The following is a 16,279-nucleotide window of genomic DNA, read 5'->3' as shown; positions in this document are numbered from 1 at the left end:
ATTAGATATATGGTAAATAATTTTTCTTTAATGTCTTATTTGAAAAATATACAACTCTATGAATAACCTAGCAAAGAACCTTTGCTTTTAAACAGTCTTGTATTCAGATACCCAGTACTGAGTACTGAGTACGGGCATGTACTCCAAGCCTTCCCAGAATAATAGGACATGCTAGAATTTACACACAAGTGGCATGATGCAGTTACCTTTATGACATAATACAAAATGGGAGGACTTGAGTAGCATTCTATTGGGTGCTTAATAAATATTTTTTTATTTGAACTAAATTCAGATCCTGAACCTCATAGGAAACTCTCTCTCTAGCTCCCTCATATAAGAGACTAAAGAATTGGGTTTACTCTTCAGTAACAGGAGTTTGAATGGGAAAAGCAAAAAGAGGTAGGAATATATTAACCATTAAAAAAAATAAGGCCAGGCAGAGCATCAGTGCATAGGCAGAAATCCCCTGAAGGTCAATGATTGTGTGGTGCTATTTCCTATGAAGCCTCAAAAAGATCATTCACAGCAAAAAGGAGGAGATAAGGCCTGGGGAATTTTTAAAACAGGTCAAGAGACAATTTTGTCCCAAAGTCTTACTCACATATTAATGTTCAGTCTGTTTTTTTAAACCACTATTTTAAATATTTTGTAGTATTGCTCCAAATATGGAGCAGAATTATTTTTCATCATTTGGCTATATTGCTATGTTTTTTCCTTCAAAGAAAACATTTTATGGACAGTTTGAAGCAACATGTTCATTCACTGTAAATTTTGGATGGGTGACAGATTTCTTTAAGGTAAGTCATTAATCTTCAAAAGATTTATATTAATAACTTGATAAAAATCTCTAAAGGATAATCATTTTCACAGTATAGTAAAAATTGATAATTATAAATAGTTTTTCCCAAAGAAATCATTTCAGCACAACTTACCTCTGGATTTTTCTTCTCAACTTCTCTGAACTTTTCATTCCATTCTTCCTTGTCCCTGAGAAACTGATTGTAATCTTTGTTTCTTTCAAGTTTCAATCTCTCCTTAAGACATCAAAAAAGGTATCTCAATGTTAAACTTCATGGAAAAGGTGAACAACTTTATAGAAGGATTCTTTCACATTTAAATCACAAAGTTTATAATAAAGCATAGTACAAAGATGATAGGAAATGAAATCCAAGTCAGAATAATAACACACAACAAAATAAAATAATGAAAAGGTTCTATTTTCAAACATCATGAACATCCAATATTTTAAAAACATCCTTAAACATTACTTTCTACATTTTCTATTAAAATAGTGAATTTGAAAAAAATATTAAAAAATAAAAAGCAAATAAATTATGTAATTGGATGCTATCATTATATATCATATTTATATTATATATAATATATATCATATATCACATATATCATATATGATATTACATATCATATATATATTCTTATAAAACAAGTATTTCACTAAGTTATATTGGTGTTTGAGAAATGGGGCATGGGACTCTGTAATACTTCTATGATCATCTCTGCCATAAGTGGCATCTATCTGTTCACAACCATTGTCCTATAAATCTTATAAAGCTTAGTTTCCATCCCCATTACTCTACTAAAAATACTCTAAGGCCATTGACTTCTCACCTACTAAGTCAAATAGATGTTTTCAAATCTCATTCTCAATGGCAGTTTGATAGTTAAATAGTTTCTGTACCCTTTAACTGTCCTCCCCCTCTTCCCCAAGTGTCCCCAAACTTAACCATGAATATTCTCTTCTTTGTCTGTAACACTGTTCTTGCCCAGTTCTTCTACTTATCCTTCCCTCAATGTCCTCTAATGGGAAAAGAATTTTAGAGGTTGTGTTCAGAGGCAGACATGAATCTTCACTTCATTATTTTCCTTCTCTTGCCCAGTAAATGTTCTTGAATCTCAAAGCTCTGTCCTCAGTGCCTTCCTATACTAACTCCTTTTAAGAGCTAATCCACTTTCAACATATAATTATTATCTCTATGTAGAGAACTCCCATAGTATATCTAGTCCAAATCTCTCCCTTGAATTCCAAAACAACATTCCAAATTATTATATAAAGATTTCTTTCTTCTTGATTCAATGTTCTGCCAAGAACTCAAATTCTACAAGAATTCACTGAACTCACTTACTCATTATATCTCTCTTTCTATTGAGGACAACACACGAATTACCCAGACTTGAAACTGCAAAGGCATCTTTCATTTTTCCCTCTCCTTCATTCCAGCCATTTAATTATGTCAAACCCAAATGATTCTATCTTGACAATATTTCATCCATTTGTCCCCCTTTCACTAACACCAGTCTAGCTCAGTTCTTTATCCTTATTGCCTGAACGTTAATATTCTTATGTTTTCTGACTAGTTTCCCTTCTTCCAATTCATCCTCTACATAGCTGCCAAAACAACTTTCAAAATGAAGAGATCTGAATGTGTCACTCCTCTACTAAAAAACTTTTAGAGGTGCATCAATATTTGCTAGGCACTAGGGCAACAAATACAAAAATGAAATATTACTGCACTCAAAGTGTTACTATTCTACCAGGAAAGACAATGTGTGTAAATGTGTGTGTGTATAGGTGTATCAGCATGCACATGCACACAAGTGCTTATGATATTACATGAGGAGTTTTATGGTAGAGGGAGATACAGGAAGAAACAAATGTAGTATAAGACAAAGGTGCTAATGATTTTTTTAACTTCAAAAAAGGAAAATTAAAATTAAAAAATTAAACTTAATAGTAAGAGAAAATGAAAAGAGACTGGTCAAAGAAAGAAAACTTTTCCACATTATATGATCAGAAATATTTCATACTGTTTCTAGTGATCCAATTAAAGCCTATCAAAATTTGTCAAAAGAAGAGCAATGCATCTAAAATAGTTTAAAAAAAATTTTTTTTGCTTAGATTTAAACTACAAGTACATTCATTCTTTAATAGCCAGCTAGGTGGAACAATGGATAGAGTGGCAGGCCTAGAATCAGGAAGACTCATCTTCCTGAATTCAAATATGGTCTCAGACACTCAGATCACAGTGTGAATCCTGGGCAAGTGACTTAACCCTGACTGCCTTAGTTTCCTCCCTGTAAAATGAGCTACAGAAGGAACGACAAACCACTCCCAGTATCTTCACCAAGAAAACCCCAGATGGAGTTGCAAAGAGTTGGACATGAATAAACAACATTCTTTAATCATTTTGATGCTTCAGGAAGTCTGAGTATTCACACCAATTCCCTACCTTAGCAGATAACCTCTCAACAATAGGAAGTGATACTCCCAAGGTAGATGGATCTGTTTCACCCGTGGATGGAAAATTTTTCTGTATTTAAAAAAAGAAATCCTGGTTTAACTTTCAATATTGAATATTTCATTTAATAAAAACACATACTTTATATCCTGTATTCCATAATAATATTACATATTGGAGGTCAAAATCCTAAGAATTATGACTCGGTAAAATGGACCTTTAATTTGAAATTGGAGGACCTGAATTAAAATCCCTGCTCTGCTAGTCACTACTAGTGAAACCTTGAGAAAACCATTTACTTTCCACTTGTTAGATCTTATTTGCCTCCTCTGAAAAAGAAGCTGCTGGACTAGATATTTACAAGCTCTCTTTTCACTATAATTCCTAAGATATTAAAATTTGGTTTAGAAACACAAAATAATTAGAAAAAAACAAAGAAAATGTTCTTAGGGCAGATAAAGATTTTACTTTTCACATGTCAACCACAGTACTCAATTCAAGTACAAAATAAACTTTTTAAAAGGCTGCTTTTCAGCACAAATTCCTTTGCCAAACACCTATTCCTCCATTAATAATTGTTTGGGGGAAGGAGTGGGGAAAGGAGAGAAAAAAGGGGAAAGAGAAAAAGAAAAAATATACATATAAGGGGGCAGCGGGGTGGCTCAGTGGATTGAGAGCCAGGCCCAGCGATGGAAGGTCCTAGGTACAAATCTGGCCTCAGACACTTCCTAGCTCTGTGACCCTGGGCAAGTCACTTGACTCCCATTGCCTGAGCCCTTACCACTCTTCTGCCTTAGAACCAATACACAGTATTGATTCTAAGGCAGAAGGTAAGGGTTTAAAAAAATAAATATATATATACACACACACATATATAATATGTACTATTTATATATGCATTATTTCTATTCATGATTCCTATTTTTTTATTCATACAGTAAGATATGACAAAAGAACACTCTGTAAAAGTTTTAAGATACCTAATTCTATTCTTGTATTATTAAAGATTCAGACATCTGGAGATTGGAAGGGATCTAATAGGTCACCTATTCAAACTCATAGTTGAACAGGGATTTCTTCTTTATGGTCCCTTATGATCTAGTCTACACTTGAAGCATTCCAATGACTCCATAGTGTAGCATCCCAAGCATATTCACATCTATGAAATATAAATGACTGTATGGCTACTGTGTCTCCAAGCATAAGGTTATACCAATGAGGCTTGTGAATGTAACCTTGAACTGGCCATGCGGCCCTTGGCTAAGACAAACTCATTAACATGCTCGGACTCAATTCCCCGGGAAAGCGAGGTTTGCAATCTACACGCCCAAAGGTGTTCCCTCTACCTTGCCACCCAATCTTAATTGTCTATACTTTGTGATGTGGTTACTACGTCTTGGGAGTACCGCCCAAGCAGGACAGGAATAAATTCAGAGGCAAACCCATGAACTTCCTCTTGTCTTTCTCCCCCCTTTCATGGAGCTCCACTGGGCTCCTCTTGACCTTCTCCTTCCCCGAGGCTGTAACCATCTCGGCCTGCATTCCCTATCTTAATCTCCTCATCCACCTCCTGTTCCTTTGTACTCATACTTTCCTATCAAAGGGAGTGTCATAGGGATTGCCTGCCCTATCCAACCACTGACTTGTCCGTGTCTTTCATTTCCACCCTGGTTCTCGGTTCCTACCTCTCCTCGGGTCCCATCACAAAGGTGAGCCCCTTCCCTTGTGGGACCCTGCTGGTCAGGACACATAGTCTCATTTATAAGCTATATCTCTTCTTAATTTCTCCATACTGTATAACAGTGTTGGTGAAGGTCTTTAAGTTAATGTGCCCAAACTGCAATTTCAAGCTGCCTGTGAGCCCAATGCATTACCCCAGAGAGCAGAGGGAGGAAGTGCTCACTTTGGGCAGCTGGACAGAGGGTTTGGGCCTGCAAAAAATGTCCTCCAGCACCAGGAAGAGGGGAAACAGAGCAGCCCTCCACCCCGTGTTGGCTCAGCACATGTGCCAATAATTCGCCAACAATACTATATAAGAACATCTTGATGTTATTAATGCTCTTAATATTCCTTATGTTCTTGAGAACAATCTCTAACTTCTCTGTTTCCAACCCCAAGTTAATACTTCTTTACTTTTTCCTTCCATAAGGATCCCCTTCTAACTCTCCTCACTTTATCTCTTTTCTGGAAAGTTACATGAGTAATAATAATAGTTTTATTTGAACATACAAAGTTATTAAAATAAGATGCATCTGTATCATAAAAGAAAACCAGATTGTTACTATAAGTTTCCTTTTTTCATAACGGAAGGCTATTCTGGTCATATGTTCCCTGGGATGAGCCAAAAGCTCTAAGTTACACACAGAACTGTATTTCTAAGGGGGTAGGATGAAAAGAAAAAAAAAGGCTGGGAGTTTTGTCAAATTAAGTAGCAACAACTATGGAGGTTCTCCTCCTCTCTTCACTTCCCTCAATAGTATGTTTCCAAAAATTTAGAAGACCCTGCCATGGATTAGTACTAAAATGATGACAGAAAGAGGGCCTGGATTTGGGAATCCCAGACAGATCTTAAGCAGACAAGTGAGAAGGTAAATACCAAGTTTTTCTAGTAAGGCAATTACAATTACAACAGGGAAGGAAGCAAAGTTCCTATATCCATCTACTTGCAGTAAGTAGCCAATTATATTTTTTAAGAAACCTTAGGTTAGTGTGTAAAAACTATAGATTGCCCATGTATACAGATATTTTAATAGACTACTACATGGTTCTCCTGCTTCTCAATCTCCTTTCCAACTGATTCCATCTATGACTACCAAAACTTACTTCAATATGCTTCAGAAATTCTTGATTTCATCAGGAGAGGTATAGAAGTTCCACTAATATTTGCAGTAATAAGGAGATGGTTGGTGAGTTAATATGACCAAAATTATTTGCCTCATAGCTAATCTTTCAGTGAAAATTGCCAGAGTTAGCAAAGCTGGCATCCAGACAATAGATATTCAACCTATCCAGTTTATCAAACTCAGTCTGTTTATCTTTCAAAACCTCCTAGAGCTTGCACTCTGCTATTACAAACTGAGCATCCACATGCAGCAGTGAGAAACCAGAGTTTGGCTTTGGTACTAACAAATTAATCATCCTAAAATACTGCTTTCATCATATTACTACATTATTGAAAATAAAAAATGTTTCCCTAATACTTACTACCTTAAATCCAAATTCTTTGGGCAAGCTTTTAAGGTTTTTAAAATTTAATTCTCCCTAAACCTAACTTAACCCTCTCCCTCTCCATTCCCTCACCACATTCACACAAGACCCATGATTTTGTCAGGCCTTTCTTTTTTTTTTTTTTAACCCTAACCTTCCATCTTGGAATCAATACTAAGTATTGGTTCCAAGCCAGAAAAGCATTAAGAGCTAGGCAATTGAGGCTAAGTAATGTATCCAAGTTCGCACAGCTAGAAAGAATCTGAATCTATATTTGAATCCAGGGCCTCCTTTTTTCAGACCTGGCTCTTAATCTTTTGGGCCCCCTAGCTGTCCCAGGTCTTTCTTCTTAATGGCACCCACAAATGCCATGCTAACCAATTCCTATTTCTATCAATTTATTCTACCTAGAATGTCCTGCCTTCACTTCAGGTTTTAAATACAGAGTTCTCACTTTACATAAGTGGACTATTCCAAAGACCTCTACATAAAGCAATTTTAACGTAATGTGAATTTACCTGCAGTCATGGGGAAGGTAGGAAGGGAACCATCCACCAGTGAAGGGAGGGGTCAGGACATGTGGCAACTAGGGACAGAGAAGTTAGAGCTAAAGGAGGAACATGCAGGGACCAGAGCCAACAATGTAGGGCCTGGACAGAACCAAGAGGAAGAACACAAGGTGGGGACAGTCAGGGTATTGGGGGAAGGGAGTGGTTGCTGTGGCACAGAGTTCAGGGACAGGAGCAGAAAGAGCACAATACTGTACAGTAAAATTAACACAGGCATCTTTTTTAATGCAGCTATCTTTCAAAAATCTTTATATAGTCAAATTTGTATAATGTGAATTTACATAAAGCAAAAATTGTCTATACAGGTAGAATAGAATAGTGGAAAGACCCAAAAATTTAGTTATAGTTCTGGCTTTACCACTTTTTGGCCTGGTGACTAGGGAAAATCATTTCACCACCCTGAGACTTGACCTGGAATGCTTAACACCAGTGATACAAAGGCAAAAAGGTATCCTCAAAGAGATCATAGTCTAATAATAAATAATTCTGCTCTCCCTATATGTATAATAAATAATAAATTAATAAATTTCACAGATCTATACTGAAGCCTCATCATAAAGCCTTCATAAGATCATGAGATGACCTTAAGATCTCAGAAGGCAACAGCAGCAGAACACAAATTCTAGTAACTTCTGCCATCCTAAAAAGTTTTAATAAGTATGATAAATTCTGTCTAAGAACCAACCAAACTCATACTAAAAAGTTCATGCCAGTAGGCTGGTTACTAGGTAATTAATATTTTTGCAATAACAACTCATTAACAAAAAAATGGCTTTCGGTCCTATATAATACCTTTCTACTTTTATAATAACAGTAGCTATTATAGGCTAAAAAGCTAAAAAGCAGGTAGAGGGATCTGAAATTTCCAAATGTTAACACTGGTTAACACTGTATCAAATTCAAATAGAAACAAACAGATCCCCATTCATCATTTGTTGATGACTTACACAAACCACAAGTTAGAATTATGTTGTACTGTATCTTATTTTGTTAAACATTTCCTAATTAAATGTTTACTCTGATGAGCACATTCGGGGGTTTTGAAATGACTTTGCCACCTCTGTTTAATACTATGTATGAATGTCAATCTGTTGTGATTTTAAAAGTGACATCTTTGTCACCTAACAAGCTAATAAGAGTGCAATAAAAGACAAATTATAGTAATATTAAGATTCTTTTACTAGAAATCAGAAAACAAAAGGGAAAGAAAATCTAAATGGATGAATCTAAAGGATGGCTCACAAGTTTACAAGTTGCCTTGTAAAGGCAGAGAATAGACTTGTAGATTATGCACCAACATCTATTTAAGAATTTAATATAATCATTTAAACCAGTATTAATAAGCAAAAATTTAAATTTTAATATAGACACATGAAAGATAACTAGAGAGAGAAAGAAAAATAGTGCTGAGGACTAATAAATAGTATTCAAAGTCTCATACACTACTCAGAAGACTCTAATCTAAATTCAACTTTGGAAAATATAGGGACTAAACCACAACTATTTCTCATTAACAACTGATATTGAACTCATCTAATATTGAACTAATTCCTGAGTCGGCTACTACCTGCAAGTAAAGTCACTGACAAGATAGAACCATGGTCAAAATCAATTAAAAAAAGAGAGAGAGAGAGAGAGAGAGAGAGAGAGAGAGAGAGAGAGAGAGAGAGAGAGGCAATCACAGCAAGTGATTACAACAGGCTCTAAGCTAACAACCTTCTTAAATAAATCCCTAATGTACTGATACTAAGAACCAAAATGGATAAGAGGAAAAGATATCATCACTATTGCCATTTCCTTCATAAGTTTAACTAATATAAAGGAAATAGTACAATAAGGCATCTGAACAAAAGAGCCTAGAAACCATCTTGGTCAGCAAACACTTAAACCTTTGCTGAATAGACAGACATGGCAGTCAAAAACAACACTAATTTAAAATATAAATGTACTAGCAAAGCATTACTAACAAAGATGGAAGCTTATGTATAAGCAACATTAATTATAAAACAAAGAGAAGTTGAAGGGAAAACAAATCTGCAAAAAGACATAGCATGAGACCCATATGAAACAAATAATCCCAAAAGCATTTTATAGCTTACATAGCTAAAATGAGATAACAAATAGTCAAAAAAATAAAAAATAAAACATACCTGGAACATTTTAATAGCAACCTATTTTCATCATCTATGCCACTGGAAACATCACATTTGGACTCTAACAGCTCAGTTCTGCATGCGCTATAGTATAAGAAAGTAAGTAGAAATGGCACTTAAGAAAATGAAGTCAGGAAAATTTAGCATTTCAGGAAAAATTGCTGGAGTGGATTTACTCCAAAGAGAAGAGATCCATGCCAGAAGCAACAGTTTTGAAAGTACTGAAGGATCAATTTACAATATATATGATAAAAGGGGAAATTACCAAATACTAGGAAAAAGGTATTACTATTTAAAAAGGGTATCTAGAAGCCATCAACAATTACTGACCAATATGCCTCCTTTTTTATCTTAACCTCATTATGAAACTATAACACAGCCACACAAGTGGCTGGTAATTTTAGAATATATAGGCTTGTTATTTAATTATTTTAAAAACAATTTAAGCAAAATGCAGTCTTTTCTAATGAGCAATCTCCTGTGCACATTAAGATCATAAGAGATTCTTTTATAGAAGCAACCATAAAAGATAATCTTTTTCAATTGTCTAACAAAATGTTACTACTCTCTATCAAGAAGAATGCCAAATGGCATAGGAATCCCAACACATGGCAATGTCTACAGATGCTCCTTTTGCAGATAATGCTTTAGTAAATGAATACTACAGGATCTCCTCAATAAAATTCATGATCAGTCTTAACAAGCATTTATTAAGTATCTACTATGTTACTACCCGCTCTTCCCCCTTAGCTAGTAACTTTCATCTGCACTCTATATTTATTTATAGGCAGCTAACTGGCACAATCCAGAGTATGAGCTGGAAGTCATGAAGATTCCAGTTCAAATCTTGCATCACACACTTAAGATCCTCAGTTTTTTTAATCTGTAAAATGAGAGGACTAGAAGCTAAAAGAAGCTGTAACTGAGACAATCACTGCTGTAAATATTTGGATAGGCAGCATGATGAATTATCAGCTCATCTTTATAAAATAGGAACTGCAAATGGATGGCTAACTGTGAGCAAGATGGAATTTTAAAAGGACAGTTTGGATTGCATTTTTAAGTAACTTGTTTGTTTAAAAAATGAACCCAAGTTATTTCCCAGCACAAAGACCTATATTTTTAACATCAACATTCTTCGAGAAATACTATTTAACTACAAATCATAGAATGTCACAATCTCCACAGGATCTAAACTTCAAGTGTACCAATGGGCAAGAGAGATAAATGATGAGTATAAATAAGTATACTGAAGCTTTACAATCAAAGATGATTTGCATGCAAGAAGTGAGTAGAAGATATAATTCAAGGAATCTATGTAAGTAAATAAACTGGCCAAATACCAAGTGCAGCACTTTTGCCCATGAAATGTTCAGAAACCTAGAGGATAGCATCTGACATATTAGAAAGATCCTCTATGAAAATTGTAGGATAGGACAAAGACAAGAATTACCCATAATGAAAAAGCATCTACAAGTTGAAATTTGCATTGTATGGATGAAATCACAGATTCAATGAAGTATCAAAGATTTTAACAAAAATTTATCACAGACCTACTATTATTATTACTGTCTGGATACGGCACACAAAAAAAGTAAGATCTTATAATTAAGGAGAGAGACATGTTAAATAATTAAATAAAAATACAGGTATGACTAAGCATTATAGTACAGCATTGAGAAATGTTTTCAAGATCATGTTTCCAAAATGCACTTCCAGTCCACCTATGAGCCCCCACCATTACCCCAGACAGCAGAGGGAGGAAATAATCACATTGAGCAGCTGGACATTTTGGCATGCAAAAAATTTCCTTGGGTGTTGTGGAGAGAGGGAGCACAACAGTCCCCTTCTGTGCCACCCAAGCACCCATGCCACAGCTTCGCAAACACAGCCCTAGTGTACCAGTAATTCTCCAGAGAATCAGAAGCCACTTTTTAAAGCCCAAGTTCAAGAAATAGTTCTTGAACTTGGGCTTTAAGCATAGGCTTTCTCTTCTCAGGACACTTTAGTCTCATATTGATTTCCTTTGTAGAATTTAGAGTCAATCTACTAATATGCTGCCTTTGTGATATTTTGCAATTTCCTGCTGTAATTCTAATTTCTATTCTATAACTAGCCCAGGGGTAATAAGAGACTTGTAAAGGCACCTGGGGAAAGTACAGGGGGATTTAGCACCAACTTTCCAGACTTATTTCACATTACTCCCATTTCCACATTGTCCATTTATTTTCCAAACTCAACTTCTTATTTTTCACGACTTTGCACAAGCTATCTTCCATTTCATGAATGTACAAACTCTCACCTCAAATCTCTTTAATAAGTAATAATACAAGGGGCAACTATGTATCACAGTGGTTAGAGCTCCAGGTCTGGGTTTAGGAAGACCTGTTTTCAAATCCAGCCTCACCCTTCCTGGCTATGTGATCCTAGGGGCAAATCATTTAACCATGACTGCCTAGTCCTTACCATTTTTCTGTCTTAGAATCAATACTAACACAGAAGGTAAGGGTTTAATTAGTAAATAACAACAATTAGCTTTTATATATTTCTTTTTTTAAACCCTTACCTTCTGTCTTAGAATAAATACTTGGTATTGGTTCCAAGACAAAAGAGTAGTAAGGGTTGGGCAATGGGGGATTAAGTGACCTGCCCAGGGTCACAGAGCTAGGAATTGTCTAGGGCCAGATTTGAACCTAGGACTCCCCATCTCTAGGCCTGGCTCTCAATCCACTGAGCCACCCAGCTGCCCCCTATATAGACCTTTAAGGTTTGCCAAGCACTTTACAAATATTATCTCATTTTCACAACAATCCTAAAAGGTAAGTGCTACTATATATATATATATATAGTATATATATACTATATACCACCTTTACAGATAAGAAAGGTTAAGCTGGCTAACAGATGAGAAAGGAGACAAGATTAAGTCAGTCAGTTTTAAAAGAATATATTATACACTTTCAAGGTACTAGACACTGTGCCAAGCACTGGGAACAGAATAGCAAAAGACCATCATGGCACTCAAGGAGTTAAATGTAGGAGTAGGCAATATGAAAACAACTATGTACAAACAAAATATATATAGGGCAAAATGTAAATAATCAATAGAGGAAAGGTATTACAGAGGTAAAAAAAAAAAGGAAAAATTAAGGAGTCAGCAGAGGTTTCTTATAAAAGATAGAATTTTTCTGGGACTTGAAGCCAGGAAAGCCAGAAGGAAGAGGTGAGAAGGGAGAGAAAATGCTTAGGCATGAGGCAATGAAAATGTCTGGAGTCTAGAGACAGAAAGTTTTATGGAGGAAAAGAAATTAGGTCAGTATCACTGTATCAGAGAGTACCTGAAAGTGAGTAAGGAATAAGTCTGAAAAGAGGGGAGGGGGTCAAGTTGTGAAGAGATTTGGATATCAAACACAGGTTTTTATATCTGATCTTAGAAGTGATAAGGCACCACAACAGTATACTGTATAAGGGGAATGATATGTGAGATCTGCTTTTTAGGAAGAATAATTTGACCAGTAAGTGGAAGACAGATTATAATTGTGAGGCACATTTGACAGGGAAACCAACAAACATGCAATTGAGATATTTCAGGTGGAAGGATAAGAGCATACACCAGGATGGTAGCAATACAAAGCAGGGAAGAAGCAAATACAAGAGAAGTTAAAAAAGAAAAAATAACAGGACGTGGCAACAGACTGGATATGGAAGATAAGAGAATATTTTGAGGATAACATCTAGGTTAAGAGCCAGGGTGAATGGGAAGATAGTGGTGCCCTTGACAGTAATAGGGTAGTTCTGAAAAAAGGAGAGTATTTGAAAGGAAAAATAATTAGTTTAGTTTTGGACATGTTAAAATTAAGGTGTTTAATTTCAATCTGAAGTACCTAATAGGCAAATGGAGGTGTAAATCTGACATTAAGGAGTTTAAGTAGGGGGATACAAGTATATCTGAGAATCATTTGCATAGACAATCCTTGAATCCATGGAACCTGTTGAAATCACCAGGTGAAACAGTATAAAGAGAACAGGACCCAGGACAATGACATGTCAGACATCTCCCATTAGGGGACATGATTTGGATAAAGATCTAGCAAATGAGACTGAGGAGTGATTAGATGGATAGGAGAAAAATCAGGAGTCAAAAAACATTTGTTTAGCACCTACTAACTGACAGGCATTGTGCTAATGCTGATGATATAGTCTCTGCCCTCAAGGATGTAAAGGATAATTTTAGCGTTCTGACCTAAACTATATTAATTATTGGTCGCCATGGATATTCCAAATAACAAAAAAAAATGTACCGAAGTCAGTCTGGAAATTTATAGAGATTTAATTAATATAGTGGAAAGAAATTTAAGAAGGGAGAAGGAAAGGGTGTAGGATTTCTCCCACTTGGCTTGTGCCAGGCAGGAAGATTAGAGGCTCTAGAAGATAAGGTTTTGGAGAGTAAAAGAGGAAGGAATCAGCCTGGACTCCAAGAGGGCTCAGGCAAGATGCCTGAACCTGAATTAGCTCAAGGGCAAACTCACCACCAAAACCCAGACAAATAGCTGTACCACCATGCCAAAATGTCGGAACACTTAGCACACTGCCAGCCAGACGCCTCTCCAGGAAAAGAGGCCAAAGAGAGGAAGTGATGTGCCCTATATAGACGGTCACTTTCTTGCGTCTGTACCAATGTTAGTTTAGCTTGACTTAGGACAGCCCAAGGGACTGTCCGCTGTTTCTGCACATGTCTGTTGAAGGCCATTTTCTCAGATACTTAATCCTTGAGTATGGTGCAGACATTCCTGACCTTGTTAAACTAAGTAGGGTGGAGAAATGTAGAGTTCCCAAGACTTGATTCTGTTAGACCAAGTCTCTCCATTGTTACTAATCAGGAAATAGCTAAATCAGATCTTCTAAAGTACAGTCTGAGTAGGGAGGAGTAGTTTTAAAATTCACAAGGAGCATATAATCTAGTAGAAGACCATTCACAAAATGAAGATGAAAAGATGGCTAGGGTATGTTGCTGGACAATTGGCATGATGATGATGGTAGTGGCAGTGAAGTCTAGATCAAATAGAGCAGCTGGCAGAAAATTAAGAGATGACTGGAAAATTCTGAGCCCTCTATAAAAAGAGGTTTTGGGAAGGAGATTCTTCACTTTGTCCTCCAGTCCACCAAACAGATGAGAAAGGGAACTTCAAGTCCTGAAGAAGTATTAAAACTGAAGCAATCTCCATCAATATTTCTAGGGATGAGCTTATCCTGGGAGGAAACACCATCTCAGAGTCCAAACCAAGCAGAACAGCTAGTAGAAAATTACTAGTGACTATCAAAAAAGAGTAGTCAGTTGAATAGAAGAATCAGGAGAAAGTAGTGTCACAAAAACCTAGAGAAGATAAAAGAGGTGATTGATAGTACCAAAGGTTGCAGAGATATCAAGAAGGATGAGGATTAGATTTAGAAATTTAGATAATCCAGACTCCAGAGTTAAGAAGAGAATGAGAAGAAAGGAAGTGAAGACATCAATTATAGACAGTCTTCTCAAGTAGATTAGCCACAAAAAGGAAGAAAAATATAGGACAATAGCTAGTGGAATGGATGAGTGAAATAATAGAGGTTGAGGATAGAGACATCAGCATGTTTGTAGGCAATAGAGAAAAGTAGTCAGTAAACAAGGAGAGGTGAAAAGAGTAAAGAAGATGGAGAAGACAATGTGCTAAAGAAGATAAGATGGAATGTAATCACTTGTATGTGTATGAATATAAAAGGGTCTTCCTTGGGAAGGAGAATTCAGAGTTGGAATTTCACAGAATCTGACAGTTGAAAAACACCTTAGAGTCCATATAGTTTAACCAATACTGAAGTACCAATACCCCTGACATGATTCTTAACAAGTAGTCTTTTAGCCTTTGCTTCAAGATCTCAGGTGAAAGGGAACTGAATGTAGAAGTACAAATATAGTCTGCTTTGACAAGGAGAACTGCCACCTCCTCATGTGAGATAAGGGCTAAGAAAGAAATAGTGTTAAAAGGGTGGGATGAGAAGGGGAGAAGACTAAGCTTTGAGGGAATGGCCTCAATCTTTTCCTAGGGATCACACAGCTATTAAGTGTATCAAAGTTGGATACAAATTCAGGTCTATCTGATTCCACTTCCAGCGCCCAACCTACTGAAGCTTTTAGTTGCTACTTAGAAGTCTCATTTTTTTTCAAAATACAGCTTGATAGAACTTCTTATGTTATGCTTACCCCAACCAGTTGTTAGTACTCTTTGCTCTTTCTTCCACTGACTTATCTATATAACACTATCACTTCATTCCCCTGCAAAATTCCTTGAAGGGAAAGATTTTGTGTCTTTTTTTCCTAAGTGCTTTTCACAGTATCTTGCACATGGCAATGAAGTTGTTTGTGGCACAGGAAATACTGTGGAGTTGAACTCAAAACCAATTGATTTGGAATGAGAAGATAGCAAGTATGACAATATTTCTCATTCTCTTCTAATGACTAAGATGAAGAAATGAGCTAGAAAGTTAAATGGATTAGAACAAATTGAAAATGATCAGACCAAAAGAAGCTAATTAATAGCTCTACTGTCAACCTGGATAGTATCTAGTGAATCTATCATAGGCTCTGTTCTGCTTAATATTTATATTAATGACTTAGACAAAGGCATAAATGGCATGATTATCAAAATTTCAGGTAACATAAAACTAGGAAAGTTAATACAGGCTAAATCATCGGGTTAAATCCAATAAAATCAAATTTAATAGAGGTGTGTGTTTATGTATCTACAGATACATATACACACAAAGAATACAAAGATATATTCACAAATAAAGAATACCAATCAGTGATACCAATCAAGCATGCTTACATAATTATATGAAAAAGATTTGAGGGTTTCAAGATCCTAAGCTCAATATGAGTCAACAAGAAAGCTAAAAGCTGTTGTATTCTGCCCTGATGCCCCCATGCTGAGTCCTATATATCAGCTCTGAATACCAAATGTTAAAAAGAAAATGAGAAATCAAAAAGTTTCCCAAAAGAAGTGGGTAAGGATGATGAAGGGCTCTGAGATAATTCCATATGAGTATTAACTAGAAGAAA

At 35.9% G+C, this 16,279-nt stretch overlaps 1 protein-coding gene across 29 annotated transcripts in view; it reads right to left on the bottom strand.

Moving 5' to 3' along the window:
- The window catches only part of CSPP1 (centrosome and spindle pole associated protein 1), a 141,941-nt gene that overhangs the window by 98,598 nt on the left and 27,064 nt on the right, over nt 1-16,279 (bottom strand). For 22 of the 29 annotated variants that reach the window (XM_016431486.2, XM_056824011.1, XM_056824026.1 and 19 more), the window contains 2 exons: nt 3,249-3,329; nt 933-1,034 (listed from right to left, as the gene is read on the bottom strand). In XM_016431486.2, coding sequence (XP_016286972.1) covers nt 933-1,034; nt 3,249-3,329 — 183 coding nt within the window. Of the gene's footprint in view, nt 1-932; nt 1,035-3,248; nt 3,330-9,183; nt 9,271-16,279 lie in introns of all 29 variants that reach the window. The other 7 variants (XM_056824039.1, XM_056824024.1, XM_016431494.2 and 4 more) reach the window with 2 other exon arrangements.

The sequence above is a fragment of the Monodelphis domestica genome, chromosome 3 (assembly GCF_027887165.1).
Source record: "Monodelphis domestica isolate mMonDom1 chromosome 3, mMonDom1.pri, whole genome shotgun sequence".
NCBI lineage: Eukaryota > Metazoa > Chordata > Mammalia > Didelphimorphia > Didelphidae > Monodelphis > Monodelphis domestica.
The sequence above is the reverse complement of the archived record's forward strand: the minus strand, read 5'-3'. Positions and strand labels throughout refer to the sequence as shown.